At 38.7% G+C, this 17763-nt stretch overlaps 1 protein-coding gene across 3 annotated transcripts in view; it reads right to left on the bottom strand.

The window, feature by feature from the left end:
- ZFAND3 (zinc finger AN1-type containing 3) overlaps positions 1–17551 on the bottom strand; it is a 140924-nt gene extending 123373 nt beyond the window's left edge. The window contains exon 1 of one of the 3 annotated variants that reach the window (XM_074863477.1): positions 17364–17551. In XM_074863477.1, the coding sequence (XP_074719578.1) occupies positions 17364–17434 (71 nt within the window). In that variant the 5' untranslated portion in view covers positions 17435–17551. The remainder of the gene's footprint in view (positions 1–17363) is intronic. The other 2 variants (XM_074863474.1, XM_074863475.1) reach the window with 2 other exon arrangements.
- Between the last annotated feature and the right edge of the window lie 212 nt (positions 17552–17763).

The following is a 17763-nucleotide window of genomic DNA, read 5'->3' as shown; positions in this document are numbered from 1 at the left end:
TCATAAATAGAGTGTGAACATAATGCTGAAAATGTATGTCTCCCAAACCAGTTTGTGAGCAGAAATGATAATAAATTACTGTGGAGTGATGTATCTTACTAATGGGAAAAACTTATTTTTTTAAAAAACACAAGATGATTTCTACCAGTAATTAAACACACAGAAGAGTAACCAGTAAGAAGTCAAAAAAATACTGCCTTATGACATTAAATAACTATTGTACATCCACAACAGAAATAATTACATTTCTGTCCACGGCCACAGAAAAACATTTCATATTGATATTTAAAATACTAATAAGTCATCATGTATTTATGATTCATTTTCACATGTGCAAGCTATGGGACAGAGCTACAGTTAGTTACCCTGCTTTATGGCATTTCTTTATTTGAATGTTCTCAAGTTTTACTACAAGACTGAATGCAAACTACAGATAAATATACAACAGGTTTTGATCTGTTATCCTGCCAGTAGGGTAAAACATTAGAATTTAAAACTATATTATCTTTTCAAACATGTAACTCATTTCAAAGTTGTTTAAAACTGCTGCAATATTAAACCTATACAGGCTTTAGAAAAGGACTATGGAATTACATTTTAAATGCACTTAAGCGAAGTCATGCACAAGCTTATCAGATGCTGACTCCACTACTGAACTACACCATCCCACCAAGATATTCACGTTTTTGGCTTTGGTTTCAGTCCTGCAAGCCAACAATCACTGTTTGATCACATTACATAAGCATGGATAGTAACATAACATTTTCAAAGACTCCTGAGTGTCAATGGGATTTGACACACAAGTCATTTAAATGTTTGAAATCATTTACTGTATTTGGACTTTCAGTGAAGGACACGGTTACAAGAACTATGTTTGCCTTGTTACCCATGAAAGATAAAGAGTTCTTTCTGGTTTTAACCCAATCATGTTACTTTCAGGACTTCTCTAACTAGGACCTCCCAGTAAATAAATCAAAACTTAACTTGCACAAGCTAAAAAAATACATTAGACCCTATGTTCCATGATCGGAATTCCGGTGGGTTTATTTCAGTCTTAAGCTTTTCAATATTTGAAAGTGTACAAAAGCTAAACAATCTCAGCAAGAGAAACCCAGGAAGCTGAGACCGCAATACTGAAAATGTCCATTGATTCATGATCTCTATCAATGTAACTTAATTTTTTTTCATTTTCATGCTCCAAGGTGTAGAAACAAATTTTAGCTATTTTTCTCACAAATCTCTTTCAGCCTTATGCATTCCAGTATTATCCTCACTCCACCTAACAACATATGAGAGGTAAAATAAAGTTTGAGCCCTTTCTTACTGTTTATCACCCAAAGCTGGAGTTTGATAGTACCCATCCACTGAAACAAAAAGTTGTTCTGATCTTCCTCTGGAATTTATTTCAAATGACTACCCACAGGTTGCACAGTGTATGAGCAACCCTGCCCGCTGCTCTCACCCAGTCGCCATTCAAATTTTGCTCCTGTAAGTAGCAAGTGACATACCCAGTAGTGAGCATTCAGCATCCCCCATAACCACCTTCCATTCATAAATCTCCCTTTATGTTTGCAGTAAGACAACAAATAACCTGGTTTCAAATCTCCTATGCATTTTCCCCAACTTTAACACTACACTTTTGTAACTGAACTCATTTGTACCTCTACTAGCCTCGGGTGTTTCCTGGTCTATGTTGTATGACAGTTCTCCTCTTTTACCCAATTACTTTGGGAAGCAATTCCATTTTAGGATTTTGAACTATTCTAGTGCAGAACACTCTGATTTACTAACAGTTGAAAATTCTGCATACTGTCAACTTGATAAATTATTTTTCCAGTTTAGGGGGCTCTTTGTGTCTCCAGAGTACAAATAAATATTTTCATATGATTGCTGTTCCAAATTTAGGTTTAGTAAAATCGAAGATTTAATGGAAAATGTATTTATCTTATATTTCAGTCTCTCTGTGGCAGCTCTGCAAAGTAGGGTGTACATGGCTAGCACTTACAAACAGTAACCAATCATGTAGAGCTCAAAGAAATAAGTAGAAGGCTTTTTTTAAATAAAAAAAACCATTTCCTATTAATTTTGTAATCTTAGCAGTGCAGCAGTACAAGAAAGTGTTATACAATAATCTGACAAAACATAAATAAAACCTGCTAATCTCATCTCCTCTCAGCATCTAACTAATGAGAAATGCAACTAAGTAAACACTATGCATGCTAAATCACAGGGGGGTTAGTTAAGTGTTTAGCTTAATAATCAAACATGCTATCAACAGCAATAAGTCTTGTTTGGAAACAACTTTGACATAACCAATCTGTTGAGTTAATCAGTGACCCACAAATCTAAGCTCCCAAATTTAACTGGTTTGACCTAAATCAGTCAACTTTTGCATTTTAAACATGCAAGTTCTGTTAATTCATACAATTCAAGACAAGCACTAGCTTACTTTTCTGAACTACATAAAGTCCATTAGCAGCCTGTTTTAAGTAATCAAATTATCAGGATCTCTCAAACATCACTCTCCAATATACCACCTACTCCCCCAACATCTAAAGTAAAATTGTAGAAAGTATTGGTATTTGGTTCTATAACGTGTACCTTGCTTTGTCATAATACAATTGCACATAAGCTGTGAGGTTTTTCTCTAAAGAGTTTTAAGCAGTATGTGGAGAAGTTTGCAGTGTCTACATAATTAACAAGATATATCAAATTTTGTGCCTAGCCACTTGACATTTTCCTTATAAATTTATAACTAAAGCCTTTATGCAAGTACAGCAGATCTAAAATTTAATGGCTGGAGGACAGAGAGAACAAGGTCACCCAAAACTGTTAAGTTTTATTCTCTGACAAAAATAAAAATACCGAGTTTTTCTTTTCTACTTGTGAGGACTTAAAAGAAAAGGTAAGGAAACTAAAGCAATAATCAAAATGTGAATGTGCTTTACCCTCCCCGCTTCCCACCTCCTTCAAAGTTTTGCTACAGTCTAAATAATTCCTGAGTGTGGGCTATCACAAACGTCTTTCTCATGTTGTGCCTTGAAAGCTCACTATCAGGAGCTCTTATTCCATCGCTGTTCAGGTGAAAGACCCCTATGTAAGACCACAACTACTGTTACTACTGCAGAGGGCATTGTGGACCAGCTGTACAGGCAGCTCACTTTTCTCCACTAAGTTAGTACTGGTCATCTAGCCATGACAAATGAGCTGCTGCATGTGCCGTTCAGCGGATGATGGGGCAGAGAAAAGCACTTTCCAGAAAGGGAATCAGATGTAAAGTTGGGATGAGACCCCCCTACTTAATGCACTGTGCCTTTCTCCTATTTCACACAGCACACTTCTCAGGTCTCGGGCAATTACATTTCAATTACCAGGGTAGAAAGAATTCAGCATGCACATTTTGCTTTAAAGTTCAAGGGTTTTAAACATCTAGTGAAGAAACAATCCTTCATCTCACATCCTTCATCCCGTGACAGGAGAAGGAAACCTTTACACAGACTGGTATTTTGGCTTTTCCATCTTCGGTGATCCAGATTAATGCAAACGCAAACTGTATCTTCACAGTTGTCATTTTCACAAGGTAGCTTTTATTGGTTTGTAAGTGTTTAAGGTAGACAGCCTAGATTTATTTACATGAACAAAAACAAGGGTATCACAGCACTTGCAGAAACCATTATGTTATCCTCATCATTTTCCTATTTTTAAATAGCATGGAAAAAGTGTGGGAACAAGCCTCAAGTTCTTATTTTCCTCTATTAATAAAGACTTAAAGGATAAATCACAATCACTACACTTATTTAATCTAATTCGGACAGTGGTAAATCAGGGCCAAGTTAAATATTTCATCTGCATGCATGCAGAGCAAACAGCAAAGGCTCTTTCGTTAGATCAGCTTTTTATGCATTTCTGAAGGTAATCTTAGGCAAAGGCACTGTAACCAAGCAGAGCGATCATTAACAGTAGGTAATAAAGATGAGCCTCATAACATTACCTCATCCTGAACTCTCATCCAAGCCAGGCATAACCTTCTCAGTACACAAGGAGAACCAGCAAGTTATAACTACCTAACCACTGTGACAAGCTGCAGCTGCAAACTGCAACTCTTCTGCTTCATTAGCTATGTCAAAATAATGTTGAATCCTAAATAGAAGCAGGAGTTAAAAGGAGTTTTAAAAATAAAGCAAGCAAGCAGTAATATCAGCCTATAACTCTTCAGTTATCTCTAGTCTCCAAGAAAAATAAAATAAAGAAAAAGTAAAGTTTTTCATGACTCTGCTTGAGTTTAAGCTTTTAATCATACATCTCTGGACCTTCTTCAGCTGCATCCTTTACTCACGAAAGGCCCTTTCTGAAAGGGGACCACACAATCTTCTCTCACTCTCCACTTTCACCAAAGCACCATATCAGTCTGGGAAATTAAGTGGCAGGTAACAGAATTAAAAAAGAAAAGATGTCTCCAACTATGAAACTAGTGAATAGCAAATATGTAAATTATGAACTTCATGTACATTGTCTTCTTGCCCCCTTACTCGCCAATACTTTTACTTAACACCCTACCCCCTGTAAGTGGTAGACTGGAAGATGAAAATTCTGGGGTTTTTTCTCTCTAAGCATAATTTTTCTCAAGTCAATTTACATAGATGTTTTTGATCTGCTATGGGAAGGTAAAATGCTATCTATACCCTTTCAAAGAAAATGTTTACACTAGACTAATTCAACTAGAATCGAAGTGAATTAAACACATCTGTAGCTATCTTCAGATGGTACAAATTGAAGTAGCAACTTCTATCTTTTGTGGCAAGGATAATACTACATTCAGTGTTTGCTACATACCATGCTACATGATTTTAGCAGAAACAGTGGTTTCTGAACAATATCCACAAGTAAACAGCTGAAAACAAACATACATAAACATTAACTCAGTCCGTGCATCCAGCTAGCTGGTAGAAGACACTTGTCTTTCATGTCCTAGTAGCAGTCTTGTTGCAGTCATGATGACCTAAGGATACAGGCAAGATTGATTTTGGGGACAGAGGTAATATCTAAGTATATACTTAGAAAAAGTAGACCAGCTTCCCCATATACTGAAGAAAAAGCCTGTGCCTCCAAAAGCTGGTCTACTTTTTCCAAACTAGGTACTCAGTTGTGCTACTAAAAGTGTAACATCTACCTTCAGAATTTGTCCTCTGTAGATGAGGGACAAGAAAGCTTGGCAGAAGAAAGGAGAGCACCACTGCTTAACCAGCTAGTAATAAATCCCAAAATGAGGATCATGTACACTATTTCCCTTACCCTCTTAACTCCCTTCAGAGACACCCAAAGAATACAAGTCTTTGAAGCTCCCATTTGTGTCACAATCTTACTACATAACCTTAAGAGCAGAAATCCATTTGGACCATGAATTGACTAAAGTATTTATTGGTTGAGAGGCCTTAAGTAGTCCTCGAAAATAATCTTTTTAAAAAAAAAAAAAAAGATAATCTCTTATTTTTATGACATCCATACCAGGAAAAATACTATTAGAATAGTTAGTCAAAGTCATGTTCAAACAGAAAACATTTCTTTTACAGCTGTTTTCATTGTGAAAATTGATAAACACACGATCATTCTTCTCTGCTACAGTAAGTCATTAGATACACAATCCATCTACACAAGTGCTGCAGAAAAAGCCATTTCAATTTTTATAATTCTATATCAAAAGAAATATTCAAAGAAATTAAAGTTATATGTGTATATATAAAAATAAAAATCCTCACACAATTTTAACATTTTCAACCATAACATAAAGGCTACTTAAAAGCACTTCCCTACTCACATTTGCAACAAACATGTTGCTAACAGAAGTCAGAAACCCACTACTAAATCAGCAAACTGAAAGAATAAGGACAGAAAGAATACTAATCAGAATCAGCTAAATCACTTTCTGTCTCAGTGGCATCCAGGTGTGTGCTGGGAATCTGATCTGAAAAAAAAACAAAGAAACTGAAAATTATAGCAACCTCTGAAAGCTATAGGCTTAAGTTTCTCAAAGCCCTGGTCTAGTTCTGTTTAGTTTGGGTTTCCAATTACAGCAGTTTCAAAACCAACCAGTAATTTCAGTTATCTGAATTTCAGATGCACTTCAGAAGACACGTCAGCTCAGGGAACTGAATTCTAACCTATAATGCTAGAGTTCTCATTATGCCAGTAAGTGATGGAATTTCCAGTATTTTAGTTTACTTGAGAAGAATGATATAACATCAGTTTAGTTTACTATATAATGATATACACCACAGTGTTTTTCTTCTACCTTTCGAATCTGTCTTTACAAGCCACTTGAGCAGGACAGGAAGTGTTAATTATTCACAAGAAAGATTTCTAGTCTTTCCTGAATTAGTCACATGAGAACATTAATAGTCAAAGGAGAGACTGCATCACAGAATAATGGATAATAATGGGGTCCTATCTTCATCAAGAGAGTGCTGCAAAACCACCTGAGACTTGCAGATGCGTAATGCAGGCGGTTCTTGCTCTTCTAATTACATAGCAACTCTGATTGAAAGAGACTTCCTCCACCCACCACAATCACTTCCTTCTACACGAACATCCTTGGAAACAACATGTCAATGGGTCAATACTGTCCTAGAGCAAGTTCTGATTTAAATCAAACACCTCTCTCTAAAGGACAGCGCTGGAGAAGCTGTAAATACTCTTTGCTACCAAGTCTTTCATTCAGGGCTCCTAAACCACTGTGGAATTAAGAGCGATATATGATTCACTTAATGAAGGAAAACATTCAAAGGGAAAAGTATGGACCGACTGTCACACAGTGTATCAGCAGCAGAAATAGTAATAAATCCTTTCCAAACTTAAATGTCAAGAAGGGGACTTTCATTTAAAAAAGAAACATTCCACTACCCTTATGTTTATGGGTTTATACTCATTTAAACTCTTGTAATAAACATAAGATGTATATAAAAAAAAATCAAAACCAAACCAACATTAGAGAACAATGTCTATATATTTGGAATCGCAGTATCCAAGAGAAAGTTAAAACAGGAACATGCCCAGCGTCCAAAATAAAACCAATACTGACAAACTACAGACAAAATATGGGAAGAATATATAGTGACATTCAACACTATATATATAGTGACATTCTAACATTTAACTCTGGAAAATAAATATACTCTGAAATAGGCATGTTAGAAGTATCACAAACTCTCCAGGTATCTGACAATACCAGGAGTTACAAGCAGCAGAGTTAGTCCACTTTCTTAAATAAAATGAGGAGTCAATTTGCTCCATCTTAATCACAAAGCCCCACTGCCAAGAAAAAGGTATTTGAAGTGTGCAAATGCTATTCTTAACTGCTTTCTTTTGAAAGGTCAAAAATGAGTTAACACCTACAGAAGTTACTGAATATATATTGATTAATCCTAAATGCCCTTTATCAGTTATAGCATAGCTAACGGTTCATCCACACATCTATGTAAAAGTGAAAAAAGATTTCAGCTGCTTCAAAGAACTACTGTATTTTAAATCTTCTAAAATTCTGAGCATTTAAAAAATTACATCATTATGTTTTCCATATCATTTTTTTCCTATTAAAATCTGAATAGTTAGACTAGCATGCTTGCAAATTAAAATTGGAAAGAACATTTATTACGGAAACATACCATATTAAAAATGCTTTCACTCCTTCAAAGTAGTACACAGTCAAAGGTTGATTCTAAAAATATAAATTATTAGATTTTAAATTGATTAACATGTTACCAATTCAGGGGAACACTTGAAACCTATCTGCAGGAATAAATAAGCATTTGTTAACACACAGACAATTTTAGAAACCATTATTGTCCATTAGTTCACTGAAGGAGATTATTAAAAAAAGATAACACTAGGACATTAAAAAATGAACAATCATTACTGCATCCAACACTAATGCCTCCTCTTGCAAACTGGTGTCAGCAATACCTGACCTAGGATTTACCTTTCTCCAGCTAAAAATGCATTTCATTGAGTAATACTGGATACTTGTTAAAGAAGAGTTTCGAAGACAGTTGATTTATCAGAAAGCTAGACTCCTTAATATTGACATTATCTTGGACAAAACAGCATCTAATCAACTGTTACAAGGACAATACAATTCCCAGTACTGAGAGACTCTTGCTAAATGACAGCATTTTGCCTACTTCATATATGTGACTTCCTCTGAGACACCTCTAACAACATATAATTAGAGATCAAAATGCTGCTGTTATGGTGGCAGGGCTGATCTCAGTAACAGTCATATTGTGAAGGCAGGTTGTCTTTCAGCAATTAAGTCAATGAGGACATGACTTTGGATTCTGCTTTTCTAAGTGCACAATTATGAGGTTATCATGGAACCAGACTGATTTTTTTTCCTAAACCACTGCTTTTAATGTAGCATTGTGCTCTTTTTGTGTTCTTCTCACCTCTCCTTAAGTGCTTAGGAAGTAAATAGAACTTCTACATTCAAACAAGCAGAAGTTAAATATATACATTACTAAAACAGGCCTTCAAATTAAAAAACTCACCCAGCACCAGACACTACATAAAGAGTTAGAAACTAAAGACAGTAATCATCAAACCCCTCTTTTCCTCTTCAGTTTGTCTTACTGCTTATTAAAATTATTTTAGGAAAACCAGTTTTTATCTCCGTTCAAAATTTTTCATTACTTCCAGTTAGTCTCTTGAATTTACACCAAATAAACACTGGAAATCCAACACTAGCCAAAGTACATTCATTAAAGGACATAATGCCAATGAAAGTCATTTTAAAAATAAACTCCCTTAAACCACTAATAAAAATACTACAGCATTTAGAAACTGAAATTTATCTTCCTCCTATTGACCTACATTGTTCAAGTTCAGAGCATGCATATGGTGGCCAGATTACACAGCAGGAATTGAACAGAATACCTACAATTCTTTCACAAATAACGTAGGGCAGTATTCCCTGCTGCAGGGACGATCCCAGAGGACAGATTAAATGTAAAAATCCATCAACCATTTCCTAATACAACTTTTCTGTACAGGAAAGTACTGCACTTACCACAATGCTACTACTCAGATGCTATTAACAGAGAAATTGAACACACAAATGCCAATGTCTACCTTCTCCAACTTGTGGAATACTATAACTCTTCAATTAATACATTTTCCTGAGTACAGGTAAAGAATAATTTAGAGTGAATGGAGCTATGTATTACAATACACTGTTTGACTTCCAAGTTACAAGATTTCAAAAATTACGTTAAAAAAAAAGTTTAAACCCCACATTCCTTAAGCATATAAAATTCTCATCAAATCAAATAAAAGATACATCCATATTACTGAAGAAAAAAACCACAACAGTGTTACATCAAAATCTTAAAAAGATAATGCTTGGGCATTATCAACATATCAACCCACTTCTACGGTATGTTAATGTCACCCCCATGGCCCGAAACCATTGATCGTGGTCATCCACACAAAGGTTTCATTTTCAGAAAGTGTTTTTCAGAATAATTTTGCATTTGCTGCATATACTGTCCTCAACCGTATTTTATGTGGCCTTCTCAGTGTACTGAGAAGATGCCTTTCTAATATCTGTAACTACTCTGACCTAAGTTCCTTCACAGATCTGACATCTAGAGAAGTCAATTCATGCTGCAGCTATTGCCCGATTTTTAATTCTTCCAAAACCAGAGAAAGGACTCCATGCTAGTGAGCCCTGACTATAGTGATCAGACAGGAATGATTTTTGCCATTTGGGCAAAAGAGGAGAGAAAAAAAGGAAGAACAGATCAGTGTAATTTACCTGCCTAAACTAATATGAAGTTTATCTCCAAGATCCAAGTAAGTGTTACAACATAGTCAAGATCAAATACTGTCCAAAAACATTCAGAAGACATTTGTCATAACACTTTAAGATACAAAGTTAGTCAGGCAAGGTTGCATATTTGAGGAGATACAGGAGAGCAATGACATTTTAAACTTCAAGGAACATAAGCAATATTTTCTCAGCAAACTGTATCACATTCATCATTCCTACCAACTGCTTCTAAAGAAGCCTGTGTCTATTTATATGCACAAACTTCTAATTTAAAATAATTTTTAAATCCAATAATAACTGGCATAGCACGTTAGTGAAAACATTCAAGTCGAAACCAAACATCTCCAATGAATATACCCATCAAGGATCATTCTCTCAAGTTAATGCTTTGTATTACTGATTCCAACACCTTAAAGGAAACACTGGGTCATGATGCTTCCATCAATTCAAGACTTCAACAGCTCTCCAAGCCCAAGGAGCAAACACACTGTTGTGGAAGTTTGATGTTGAAGTTGTTAAAATTCAGGCAATTAAAAACAGCAGCAGTATTTCCTTTAAACTGATACCTGTATTAGAGACTAGACTTACCACTAGAAACTTTTGAGAAACCAAAGCATGCTTAATAAAACAAACCAATACACAGAACACAACATATCCATGCTACCATACAACAGTTGAACATTTTATTAATTAGCATTAAGACAGATATTTTGTAGCACTAACTGTAGAATAATCATTAGCACTGCCCAAATCACAGTATCTCCAACTAATAACAGTTTACAAAAGATGTGAAGAAGATACTGACTGACAGGAAGGTAGAAACCTGGGAGGTGACCTAGACACAGTAACTTTTAACTCCTCTAAGCTTCAAAAAAACAGCACACAATCTACTTCTTTCTTGTTCATTCCACTTGCAGGAGCAGCAGCTATGACACTGAATTTAATTGTGATTGATGAGGAAGGTACGGTTAGATTAAAAGGTGCTGGATACATCTGTCTTATTACCACAGCATCCATCTACAATTAGAAAATATTTCTAAACCACTTTATGTAAAGATTTTGAATAAATTTATGGTTTAAGAAAGTGTTTGTTTTCTCAAATTCTGACATTTTTAATCAAGCAAGCCTATTTTTGGATTTTCTTAACTAAAACACCCTCATACACCAGCTGTTTGAATTTATTCACTCCTTAGAATTATCACACAGCAAGAGTAAAGGAAACAAAATCAATTACTTTTTTTTTCATAAAGAGAATGGTTAAAGCATGGAACTACTTGCTGCAGGATGTTGTGAGGGTCAAAAGTACATATGGATGCACCAAGTCATTATGCAAATTCATAAAAAAATAGGTAAGACCTACTAAGCCATAAATCTATGAAACAGAGGACAACCTTATGTCAGACTGCCAGAAGCAGAGGAGGTATACCAAGATAAGCATCACTGCATGCTTGCTCTGTCCGTATGCTTATTCCCTCGACATCACTTATCACCCAAATCAGAAACAGGGCTGGATGCATCTTTGGTCTTATCCAGAACAGCTGTTTTTCATTAAATAACAAAATCTCCTTTCTGTTTTGTCTATTCTATTAAGTACTGCAAAAGCAAGCATTGTTTTCACATTCCTAGAAAAGAGCTTATTACAGTTAAAGTATTAAATCCAGTTCATCTGCTTTTACTTCAAGTGCCAGTAACCCCCATTCCTAAAGGTAAGCTTCTGCAGCAAATAGAAAACTTAGCCCTGATCCAAAATGTGGTACTTTGCAGCCACGGTTGCAAGAAGCAATTGCTCACTGTATAAAAAAGTGAAAAAAAACTTACATCTTTTGACCTCAGTCAGGATGCTCTTCTAGTTGTATTATGACTAAGGGAAATCACAAGAACCTCACAATTTATCATTCTTCATATTCTTATTCAAGCAAGGAACATGACAAAGTTCAATTCCCTACCACCACCACCACCGTCTCCTCAAATAGAAGCTTCTCTACATCTGATAATTCTCAGCATCTTCTAAAATTAAGATCCAAGTAAAGAATTTCAGTCTATCTCCAATGCCTATTATCATCCTCTATAGCACTTCCTAGTAAAACTTGTAAATAAATCAATTCCTCAGACTCTTTGATTCTGTCAGTTAAATAATTTGTCCCTTCTATTTGTGCAACACACCAGTGTATCTGTTACAGAAATTAATGATGGCTTTAACTACAAACAGCTTCAAGTTCTTTTACCCAATGATTTGACAGTGTTAAATAAGTTCATGCATAACAAAAAAATATGATAATCAAGTATTTTTAGTCTTAACCTAAGACCAAAAGCCACAGCTTTTGCGTGCCACAGCACGCAAATTACTTACTCAATTCCAAGTAACTACAATTTCTTGTGATAAATGGCCTATAAACATTTATAATAGATAAAAGTAAACAAGCTTTTATCTTACAAAAAAATGGTTTAGGTCTTGTACAAGGTAGTAAGAATTAGCCTTCCTAAAACATAAATGTCATCAATTTATTGATTTAAGTCAATTTACCACTTTAGAGGGAAGAACTAATATTTCTGATCATCAGTAACTGCAGAGGAACCCTGCCCCTCAGACAACAAACACTACCCACACAGAGCTATCCCAAAGCACCTTATTTGATCCTCACTGCTCACTACTAACGCAAAGATCCCAGTCAATACCAAGGTCTAATAAACAATAACCTATTTTGTAGCGCATATGTCGTCTTGCATAAACCGTCAAATTCATTGCTTATTCTAGCATCTGATCCAAGGGTCCAGTAAGGGAAAGCCTGGCCAAGGAACTGCATGATACAAGCCCAGTGAAAACTAATTCTCAGAGGGAAAGGTATGTATTTCAACAGTTTACTCAAGCCTCCTGTTTAGGAACATCTATGTGAGGTTTCAACAGTGGTTAAAGCAAAATTGGGTTTATAAAGGCATTATGCATTCAGGAAGACCTACGCAGCCTATGAGATTAGAAAGTATTTATTAAAAGGACAGTCACTGAGAGTTCATATGGAATAAACACCAGAAAAAGGAAGGAAAAGACTAGGCAGAGAAAAGGCTTCTTAATGGCATATATATATAGTCACTATTTGTTTAGAAGCTAAAAGCAAGCTTTGGTGATATACAGTCACAAACTAATCATGCTTATGTTAAATGATTCACCATTTGATCAAATGTTTAATTTTAGTAAACAAAATTGAAAAAAGCAACAGATTGGCATGGACAGAACCTGATGATACATAAGTGACTGGAAAATCCAGACTCAGAAATAAACTCTGGATTGGGCCTGCACAGAATGCTTGGGGCACAATGTCTCATCGCATATGATGCATGCAGTGTCAGAGAAAGGCAGAACAAATGGCAACATCCTGCAAAACCCCTGCTGGCATGTTCTCAAACAATATTGCCATCAGTTTTAGCTGACTACAGTACCTTATAGTTGCCAGAAATAAGACGAGACGAAACTAATCATACTGTGTTTTCAATCAACTTCCTGCTGGCTGCCACCATTTCAAGAATGGAATTCATTTGTTTTACGTCCATTAACATATTTCCTTCTTTTCTGGTTCTAAGGCACTGAATGCAATCATACGGTGTCAGTCTGGACCATAAGACAAATAAGCAGCAGTCACTACAGTACAAATAGAATTGTAAAAGTATTACCCTCTCACGGTATATGCTTCTACCAGCCAAAGAGTATTTTAGCTTACAGGCCTCATCTACGCATATAACCATTTAATAGTAAAAGCCCCAGCCCTTTGATGAGCTATAAACAAGTGAAACCTTCATGGAGTCCTTTAAAAGCCAATGGGGAACTGCCAACATGTAGTTCATTAAAGGATCATGCCTCATCTCTAATAAGCAAAATGGCTTAACTGGAACATATTCATATAGTAATATTTTCATGTATTTATTAAGTTAAGAGTTGAAGATTTTATATATGCCATAAAGTGAAAGCGGTTTCCGAAATCCACTAGTCTAAGAAAAAATACCAACATCACGTGGTCTACTAATCAGGAGAAGAAAGAATTTTTCCAGATCATAAGAATGAGAAGTTAAGCACAACATAAACTCTAGATGAAGTGACCTAAAATAATAAGTTGCATACTGCACCCTTTCCAATCTTTGTACACTCAGACTACTCCAATAAAAAGCAAGATAATTGCAACTAACTAAAGTTTAAGATATAAAAATAGGAAGAAAGGGGAGCAAAATATTTCCAAACAATAAGTTGTGTGAGTTTTTCATAAATAACACGAATACAGATGAGGTTTCCCAATTGAGATTATCTGGGTAACTGAAATGATTTTGTAAAATATAATCATCATCTCAGTGCTCCATTTGAACGTTACTTGAGCAGAAGTGACAGACTGGACTAAAGAGAAAGGCAAGTCTGCAGAAGATTTAAGGATGAATTCCACAGTCTTCAACAAAAGGTAAGCAAACATTAGCTGTTGACCTTAAGAGGATGTTTCAGAAGTTCTGAACAGTCTCACTCAAGTCCCTTCTTTCAGCTGTTCATTTTTTAGTCTCTTAGATCTTGAAACATGAAGAGTTTAGTAGTTTTCCAGTCACCAGAGATTCTTGAAACCTACAGGGTCTGAATTTCTAATATAAAACCAAGCATTTTAAAAGAACCCCTCCAACTTCAATGCACAGTACATACTGTTCTTCTCCTGTAATCTCTTTGCATGCCACCACTATCAACGTGCATTTCAGGAGCTACTTCTATCACTGTTGACCAATAGGCAAGTTTTCGCCCAGAAACCCACAGCTTAATTCAATTTTAATGCTTCTTTCGGTATTTTCCTTAATGTTTCCTATCTTTGCGGATTACTGCAGAACAGGTGCATCTTACTGAAAACCAGCTAAGCGTTCCATAAAATCAATCAAAAAAAAAAAAATCATCTTCTTTTACGCTTGGCAAAATCTAGACCTTATTGTTTGACCCACTGACACTAAGTTGTTCCACTACCTACATGGTTCAGGCTCACTCAAGAACAATTGCGAAAGGATTCTCATCCACTGGACCGATGGGGACCAGGAAACATAAAGCAACACTATTTCTCTACATTACTTTATTTACAAATTTCATGGAAACTACTACATTAAATTACAAGTTTCAGAACTTTTCCTAGTCTTAAATGTCCTGCAGATAAAGAGCAAATATGGCCCCTGTTATTCCAAAATGACTTGACAGACATAAAAGTGACATGAAAGTCATATATAAGACTGTCTTTAAGACATGTTGCTGGTAATAACCCTAGCTGACATCTAGAGCAGCAGAATTCCAACTTCAGATGCATATAAGTCTTTTTGCTATCATGATTTAGTTTTTTTCAGAGAGTTGGTATAAAACTGTGACCCTTTAAGTACTCCTGCCAATGCAACTTCACTAGGAGGGCATGTTCACACAGACCTACCAGCTGATCTTTTCACGCACTAGCAAGGCCTAGGTAAATAAGGACAAGGAGACACTTAAGTTTCTTCAGGACTGAGAAGTATAACAAACTATCAAACTCTGGAACCTGATAGGACTGTTTGGTTTTTGCTGGGTTTTGTTTGGGTTTTTTTAAGTGAAAAAACAGATATGTAGCTTGCCACTCTGTATTGAAACATACCTGGCAGGCAGTTAAAGAAACTGAAAAACAGATTAATTTATTCACTGTATTAGTACAGAAAGTGAGTTTTCACAGAGCGGTCTTTCAAAAATATCTTACAAGAAACACTACTGTGTAGATGACATCCTGAGGGAAAAAGAAAAAAAAGGAAAAAAATACCATTTGGATAGCTGCTTGTGCAAGGGAAACATAAAAAAACCAAAACAGCTTTAAAGGCAACGGGTTTTGTTGAGAGCCTCCTCTCACCATTGAGCCAATCCTTGAACACGAAGCACCAGATTTTCTTCTCATTATCGCAACATGCTGAACAAGCCAAAGAAGTTCAGCCCAAAGAAAAAGTTCAAAGTGAACTTTCTGCAACTCTCCTTTCACATCAGTATCATGTTACAGCAGTCAGTACACTACATTACAGATAGCAGCAACTTGCTTTCCACTACATTACAGAAAACATCAGGCCCAAATATGGGAGCCTAACAAAGCAAAAATAAACAAAGTAATTTACTGTATATTTATAATCTGTCTTGCAAGATCACTCCCAGCAGGGCCATGGCATTTGTTGCAGTTCAGGCTTCTGTCATAACTCAAAAATGGGATTTCATTTAAAATCCTGCCACTCCAATAAACCAACCAAATGTACAGTGGCATCACTAAATCACTCTTATTGCATCTCTTTTCTCTCAGCCTCCACTTCCCCAGAGCACTTTAAATTGCATGACATAAATCCCAAAAAGGTACAATCACAGACAAGTATAAATCTCAAGTGGGCCCTCAAAAGTCTATTTAGTCACATATTCTTTGAACTTTCCATAAAAAGGAACATTAGGGACTAATGTTCCCGTGATATACATTAAAGACATTTTATGATCATGTGTATCTGCCGGTATACCATCTGTCATGACACATCCGACTTAAAAAAAAATAAATAAATAAAAATCAATAATGGCAACAGCTTCAACAGACATGACCCTAGAGGTGATGGGAGTTTAGCAAGGAACAGGCTTACTTTTTTTTTCACCTTTGGCAAACAGGAATTACCCTACTTCCTTCTTTCTAAAAGGGCATCAGCCAACAGCTAACAAGGACCTTATCTATTATGAACCTCTCTACCTTCATAAGGTGGAGAAAGAAGTATCTTTTTGACCTTAGCCTTATCCCTTCATTAGTTATGCTGCCCTGCGTGAACAGGAGCGAGAGCTCCCGGCTGCCGGGTGCAGGGCAGGGATGTGTCGGGCACCGCGCTCCGGGACGCCGAGCCGGGCAGCCCAGGGCCCGCATTACTCATCCGCGCCTGCGAGGAGCTAAAGGCAGGCCCCGGAGCGCAGCCCGCAGCCCCAAAGGAGAGGCAGCCGCTCCAGGAAACCTGCGTGCCCGGGGAAACGAGCAGGCCTCCCCGCGCCGAGCTGCCGGGAAGGCCGCCGCCGAGGTGCCCGAGACGCCCGGGGAGGGCCGCTGGCAAGCCGGCCGTCCCCCCTCCCGCGGGCAGCGCCGCCACCCCCCCCGTCCCCGGGGTCACCCGCTGCCCCTAGGCCAAGAGCCGCCGCCACCCCCGCCCGGACCCCCGGGACGCGGCACCACCCGCCGCACGCCGGGAGGCGGGGGGACACCCCTCTTCCCCAGCGGGCACCTCCTGCGGCCCGCCCGGCAGGGGCCAGCGGCCGCCCCCGCCCCGGGGGGAGCTGCGGGCTCGGCCCCCTTGACAGGCCGGAGCCCGGGGCTACAACATGGCCCGGCGCCCCGGCCACCCGGCCGGCCTGCCCGCCTGACCAGGCCAGGCCCGGGCCCTGCCACCGCCCGGCCGCGGCCCCCCGCCGCCTCGCCCTTCGCCTCCCCGCCCGCCCCCCTCCCCTCCCCTCCCCGCGCCGGGCCAGGCCGGACCGGCTCCAGCCCAGCCCCCTCCTCGCCCCTCGGGCCCCGCTTACCCCCAGAAGCCGCAGGGGCAGCGCGGTGGCAGGCTGGGCGCCTTGCTGCGCTCGCTGCCGGCGTCTCCCATGGCGGGGCCGGTGCGCGGGGCGGCGGCAGCGGCGGGCGGGGGGGCGCGGGGCTCCCAGCCGGGATTCCAGGCCGGTCAGCTGGAGCCGGGCGCGACCACTGGGGAGGCGGCGGAGGGGAGAGCGCGGGAGGGGGGCGGCCGCGCCCTACCAGCCGGGCCCGCAGGGGAACGGGGACGCGGCGCGCAGCTCTCTGCGGCGGCCCCTCCCGCACGCCGGTTTCTGTGACGACCCCGCTGTCGCAGCGGGGCGCGCCCGCCCTCCCCCGCCGCTCGGCCCCTGACTCAACAATGCGCGTGGTTTCCTCCTCCCGCCCCCCCCCCCCCGGCGC

Source organism: Strix uralensis, chromosome 3 (assembly GCF_047716275.1).
Source record: "Strix uralensis isolate ZFMK-TIS-50842 chromosome 3, bStrUra1, whole genome shotgun sequence".
NCBI classification, from domain to species: domain Eukaryota; kingdom Metazoa; phylum Chordata; class Aves; order Strigiformes; family Strigidae; genus Strix; species Strix uralensis.
Note: the sequence above shows the minus strand (reverse complement) of the source record. Positions and strands in the feature narration are given on the sequence as shown.